The sequence below is a fragment of the Helianthus annuus genome, chromosome 6, assembly GCF_002127325.2.
Source record: "Helianthus annuus cultivar XRQ/B chromosome 6, HanXRQr2.0-SUNRISE, whole genome shotgun sequence".
Taxonomy (NCBI): domain Eukaryota; kingdom Viridiplantae; phylum Streptophyta; class Magnoliopsida; order Asterales; family Asteraceae; genus Helianthus; species Helianthus annuus.
Genome location: NC_035438.2, coordinates 140,549,126 through 140,555,942, shown reverse-complemented (window position 1 = coordinate 140,555,942; position 6,817 = coordinate 140,549,126). Strand labels below are relative to the sequence as shown.

At 40.5% G+C, this 6,817-nt stretch overlaps 1 protein-coding gene and 1 long non-coding RNA gene across 2 annotated transcripts; both read right to left on the bottom strand.

Moving 5' to 3' along the window:
• Positions 1 to 693: 693 nt before the first annotated feature.
• Positions 694 to 1,413, bottom strand: LOC110942095. The gene is made up of 2 exons (XR_004860861.1): positions 1,257 to 1,413; positions 694 to 1,138 (listed from the first exon to the last, which is right to left on the bottom strand). It is a non-coding gene; the product is annotated as an uncharacterized LOC110942095 (long non-coding RNA).
• Positions 1,414 to 2,542: 1,129 nt separating this feature from the next.
• On the bottom strand, positions 2,543 to 3,754 carry LOC110944086 (F-box/LRR-repeat/kelch-repeat protein At2g27520). The gene has a single exon (XM_022185804.1). It carries the CDS (start codon positions 3,752 to 3,754, stop codon positions 2,543 to 2,545), a length of 1,212 nt encoding a protein of 403 aa, XP_022041496.1.
• Between the last annotated feature and the right edge of the window lie 3,063 nt (positions 3,755 to 6,817).

Here is a 6,817-nt window from a genome sequence, read left to right as displayed (position 1 = left end):
ACGTATTTGAAGACTCCTAAAAAGTAAAAATAATTTAATAAAATTTGCATAGGTGAGTCGTATGTTATTAGAAAAACTTACTAGCACGTTTGCACTCCACAAGTCGCTTTCGCATGTTGCGCAAGTGGTAGTCGTAGATGGGTATGGATGGAGACTCAATCAATGTCCCCCAGAATGACATAAATTTCTTCCAGTCGTCGTCTGTGAAGGCACCCTTGCAGTGCTTCATAACATTCTGTTGTATCTGCCACCTGCAAAGAAGCCTGGAGGCGTCTGGAAATACTTTAGCACACGCGCCCATAAGGGCTAGGTCTCTATCCGTTAAAATCACACGTGGCTCCATACATTCATCCAACATTGACTTAACCCTCTCAAGCACCCACACAAAGTTATCACCCCGTTCTTTACTAACAACGGCATGCGCGATAATAAACGATTTGTTGGTAGGCGTCATACCAACAATCTGGATAAAGGGCATATTGTATATGTTTGTCTTGTACGTTGCATCGATCATCATGACGTGGGGGAATGCACGCCACATGACTCTCGAGTCCTGATGAAGAAAGCAGATCTCTGTTACGATCTCTGTTCCGGGTTCTTCCCGTGTCTCGTAAATAAAGTCGTTGTTTATCAGCACATTTTCTAGTGACTGCATGGGAGTCAATCCTTGTCTTTGTTCGGCTCTAATCTTCGCTACAACGTTTTGAACGTCTTTCTGAACATGAAACCTGTCGGGGTCCTGCTTCCTTATCGTTTGAAATATTTTGCGCGGCTCCATGTTTTGAGCTGTCAGCTGCTCGATCAGTTTCATTTCGCTTGGAGTAAACCTTCGCACAAACGCGTGGGCCGACAGGTCCTCACAAAGTTCGTGGTTATGTTCAATTGTTCCGTCTTTTATCTCCCAGGTTTCATACGGGTGGTTTCGGACAGCCAGCAGGTAAAACGGGCAACCGGTTTTTTTGCTTCCAGCTTTTCTAAGTGTTGCTGTACTCTAGTGCTCACCACCACGATCACATTCAAGCCATACCCTCCCGGTTCTTCCCCCGATTTTCTTTGATCGACGGGTGACAATAACGAAACCATCCGCATTTGCTATTTCTTGTATCCGTTTCTTTAGTTCATCTAAGGAGTTGAAAACCTGTAACATCGACAATATTAATAATAATAATAATAATAATATAATAATAATAATAATAATAATAATAATAATAATAATAAAAATAATAAAAATATTAATAATAAAATAGTAATTTTACCGTCTTTTTTAAGTACAGACTGTCCAGAATGGGAGGTGCTTCACCACCATATCTACCATATCCACCATAACCACCATATCCTCCAACGTCCGAATTGTTTTGATGAACGTAAGGAGTGCCCGGGGAAATGAATTGCTGATGATCACCGTCTCCTCCGTATCCACCGTATCCCCCGTATCCACCGTATCCACCGTATCCACCATATCCACTGTCTCCTCCGTATCCACCGTCTCCTCCGTATCCACCGTCTCCTCCGTATCCACCGTCTCCTCCGTATCCACCGTCTCCTCCGTATCCACCGTCTCCTCCGTATCCACCGTCTCCTCCGTATCCACCGTCTCCTCCGTATCCACCGTCTCCTCCGTATCCACCGTCTCCTCCGTATCCACCGTCTCCTCCGTATACAGGGGCTGTTTCATCAACAGGAGGATGCTTGTTCAAATCTAGAAACGGGCTGTTTTGTTTTCCTTGTATACTAGACACAACCTCCTCTTGCTCATTAGAATCGGGAACGCCAGACTCCTCCAAAATAGACAACCGTATCATCATTAGTAAATAATAAACTAAAACAACAAGTAATTAAAACATTTACGCTAATAACTGTTACCGGAACGCTTTCGTGCCCCCACTTTTCGTTAGAATACTGCCCGAAGATATAGTTGCCGTCCCAATATGATGACATTTCAACACTCCGGGATGATAATAACGCAAAGACAAATAAAAGAAGAAACAGAATGTGAGTGTTTGTTTGTTGAATGCTCGGATGTGGACCAAGAACGAACTGTAGGTTGCATTTTATGTGAGCTAAAGACGCCTCGTATAGGTCTTTACTCCCCGTATGCCTTTAAGTCATGTCGGGCATAGTCTCATCATAGTCAAATCGGTCAGTCTAAGACGCCTCGTATAGACCTATACGAGGCGTCTAAGTACCTTCGTATTGACCCCTCGTACAGGGCTAGACTCCCCGTATAAGTTGACTGATGTGACGTTGTACGAGGTGCAGAAGCCGGTCGGGAAAAGCAAACCTATACGCCTCGTATAGGGCTATACGAGGCGTCTAGAAGGGTGTGGATTTAGGGAATAAGGTGTCTGAATATGTACACCCTTAATAAAACCGACACTAGATGTTATTCAACAAAATGCATACTTTAATGTTTGCCTCCACTTCCTTATTCTATTATAGCCTTCATCATAGTGAGTTGTTACTTGTTAGGAATAATCATCAAAAAAATCATTCAAACTTCCAAAAAGTGAAATATAGTAAAGAAAAAAGAAATAAAAAATATTTATACCTGGTTTGTATGTTTCAAAAGCTTTTTCTTCTTAGCTCTCCCATTCGAATTTTCAAAGCGGCAGTTACCATTGTCATAAACGATAAAATCTGGTTGATCAACCAGAAGTAGTGTTTCCATGTAGAAATCTACCAAAAAAGAACGAGCAAACTCAGAAATCCCAATATTCTTGCTCTGTTTTGAGTAGGGATTATATAGAGCAAACGATCTGGGAGCATATGAATCATCCCACTTGCTACAATCATGGTCTACAAATTCAATTATAGATTCATCATTCTTCCTAAATCCCCTAATCTTTACTGAAACATATGGTATGTTAACAATGAATAGCTTTGTAAACGACTTTGAAGCACCACCCTCCATCCTCCATGCAACAGAAACCATCTCATCCGCAACAAGTTCAAGCACAACAAGAGACTCCCTTAGCTTAGACATGGATAAATTTAGATAACATTGTTTTGCTAACGTAGCTGGAAGGTTTATTTCTCCAAATTCTTCGCTTGTCAAATTAAATGAAATAATCAGTTTATAGATCCGGAATCCACCATCCGTACAGGTAATCTTATCAACAGCTAACCAATAAAGATGCCCATTAACAGCTACCTGTAAACTAAAAAAGTCAATTGATGTACGAGGGAGACTGGTGCTATAAGGACGTCTCCACCCCGTGCTTAATGTAAAAACCTCAACTTGCCAAGGAATGCAATGTAAACTCTCAACATCTCTCCACCTCTCAATCTGTGTAATCTTGAGTATCTTAGGGTCCATAGTTTCACGACAAACCCCAAAACCTATTTTGGTTTCATCCATCCGAGTAGGCACAACAACAACAACCACTTTTCTAACTAAAGGATTCCAAAGAATAGCCCTGCTCCTTTTACCATCACGGTGCTTTCCATACAAACAAAACAAGCCGTGAGAGCCGCCGAACATGTTAAAATACTTAAGCATGTTAGGAAGAGCCAGATAAACTTTCTGTTGAGGAAAACTATCATTATCAACAACTGAAACATATTTTCGATCATGATAGTAACCTGAATACCCTAGAAGTAGATGTTGCTGTTGGCCACTATAATACTTAATAAAATCAGAGCCATCCATAAGAGACTTCCATGCTTTGCAGACGGATCGGAATTGAACTAACGATTTAACAGGAAGCCTTTTCATGATTTCCTCTTGGATTTCAATTGGTATGTCGTTTGACATTTTGATTTCGACTATGGAAGATGATGTATGGTATGATTTTTCTAGGGTTTTCTTATGCACGGGAGATAAAGGAAGGCTTTACGATGTTATATAACTTTTGTATTTGAAACGGCGTGCGATGTAAAATTAAAACATATATATTTTTTAAGGGTTATTCTAAAACTTTTGTGTTTGAAATGGCGTTGCTATGTAAAATTTAAACGTATATATTTTTTAAGGGTTATTCTAAATATACTATTACACCCTATTCTATGAAGTTAATTAAACTTAGGTAGACTCTCCAAGACCTGGAAAAAAAAAATTAAACTTAAGTAATTGGTTCAATAAAATTGATTCTCTTTCATATTAATTATAATTAATTGTAGTCTTTATTGTGTTGATAAATTATTATATCATTAGTTTAGGTTTTATTTAGTAAGATTATAAGGAGAGAAACAACCAATTACTTAGAAAAAATATTTTATAATTTTACTATTATACTGTCGAATCCTCAAATCTCTGGATGACGTTCAAAGGGTCTTCGCTGACGTTGTGATATTCCAGCCTTTGTTCTCTACAAAAAAAGGAAACCGTTAGCCTCGTCATGGAGGGCCCCGGGAAGGGGATCCGTGACCAAGCTCCGGCGTGAGAGTAAGTAAACTTGCCGGAATTCAAAGAGAAGCCTATTCCGACGAGAGTGATCGTCGGAACATCCTCTGTGGTGTGGATCTTGATAAATTAGCTGTTATGTGGGTATTTAATGTAGATGAATTATTGTCGGAATAAATGAGAGTGTGAAACATTAAGTGAGAGTTACCTTCTGCCTTAAGGCTCGTTATTCACCTTCCTTATATAAAGGAAAGGGCTTATCTTCCTCGGTAAATGGCTCTTGATCAATCTAACGGTATGCTGCCATCTTTGGGGAACTCAGAGACGTGTCTGAGCCCCAATGACTGGATTACTGGTCTTAATTAATGAAGCCAGCTTGATTGTACAAGATCGGCGACCTCTTTCTCTCCGTTAATCAAGCATTTAATGTTCTGCGATATTCTTGGATTCCTCTCTTCAACTTTCCCGCTCTTTCCATATGTGCAAGGCCCTGATAAAAAGGAGTATTTGACTTTGGACTTTATTGATTGGGCCCAGACGGTTAACGCCCAAGACGGGTTATGTTGGGCTCCCAACTGGCCCGTCGTCAAGTCATCTCTAGTCCCTAGTCCTGAGACTCAAGTCTCATGGGCCGGGGCTGTATCATGTCTGCTTGAGATGTTAAATCTCTTGGGCTGTAAATGTGGGCCCATCCCCCCTTAATGATCACACACCTTCTTCGCTTCCCGAGACTACTCAAGTGCTATAGATCTACGGCTGGGGTTATCGTCATTATACACGTGGTCAGAGCGGTTTTTAAATTTTTGAAAGGCGTTGATGTGACGGTTGTCACCCCCAGTGTCAGTTACTCTCTTTAAAAACCCTGTTGCCTTTTTCCTTTTTCTTCTAACTTCCATCACTTTCTTTTACAATTCTCCCCTTTCCCTTCTTTTCCACTATAATTCTCCGATCACCGTTCAAAACCTGCAATGAGCCGTACCGGCCGTTCTTCTATTCGCTTCGTCTTGACGGCGAAAGACTTAGAAGCTTTTGTTGATGCTTACAAGATCCCGAAGCAGTTTTCCCCAACTCTGCTCGGACCAGATGAGTCGGCTGAGTGCACTCCCGACAGAATCGTCATTTATACTCTTTCTTTCTCTTATTGTGGTGTTCGTTACCCACTATGGTCTTTCAAGGTGGACCTGTTACGGCATTTTGGAGTCCATTTCTCGCAGTTATACCCTCTAGGATTCATGAGGGTTGTACATTTCGAATTATCATGCGTGGCAGTTTCTGGTGAACCATCCATCCCCTTGTTCTGTATGTTTTACAAGTTGATTTCGGATGGAGATTGGTTCACTTTTGCCAAGCGGAAAGAGAGTGTGTCCCCTCCCTGTTACTCTTTCATGCCTACTTCTACTTATCCCAAGGAGTGGAAAAGCCGATTTATCTTTGTCTTTGCCGCTATGATACCGGAATCGCCGCCCCTGAGAGATGCAAAAGCAGTTATTGAAGAAAGTGTCCCGGTCTTATCTGCCGATGAGATCATCTGATGCGTGTGAAGTGTTATATATATTAGGTGTATATTTTAAGCCCTTTTTTACACTTTTTTTGCCAAGTTTTAAATTTATAAACACGATATTCACTAACATTAGACACACATATGGGCAAGTGCACCCATCGTGGACGTAGTATAGTGTTGGTAAGATACCGAGGTCGTCCAAGGACACAAGAGCTTTTAGTACCGGTTTATCCTCAACGTCTAATCAAATCAAAATGTTAGAAAAAGGTTTTTAAACTAGAAAAATAAAACTAACTAAAATGCTGAAAATAAAAATAAAAATAAAAACAGATAGACAAGATGAATCACTTGGATCCGACTCGTGTGTAGTGTAACCTTTGATTATTTTCACACTTTTGCACTTGTTTAAGAGATTATCTTAGTTATTGTAGTAGGCCCCTCTTTTGAAGGCGACGTTACCCTCAACCCAGTAGTTTGAGTCAGCAAGGATACAATCCTAAAGGGTCAGATTATTGAAAGATAATTAATTAAGTTATTAATGCATAATGTGGTAGGCCCCTCTTTTGAAGGCGACGTTACCCTAGGCTAAGTAGTTTGAGTCACCAAGGATACAGTCCTAAGTAGCCGGGTTAAAGTTTTAATAGTAGTTTAACTTATGAGGGGGTCAAAGAGTTTGGACCCCCGCCATCCAATACCGTTGGGTATTGAAGGAGGTCCTACTAAATTTGACCCAGGTCCTTTGCAGGATCTATACACTGAACAATGGCAAGACTCTTACCAAACCGTTCCCTTAACCCCCGACCAGGTAGCCAACATACCTCCATATAGACCATGGAGATATGAATCGTGAAAATCTTTTATTTTATATAGACAGTAAAATAATGCCAAGACACCACGGACAAACGATAAGGAAGAATCACCTTCAACATAAGAAACTAGTAATTAAAGTCATTAATACAAAACCAATTAAAAAG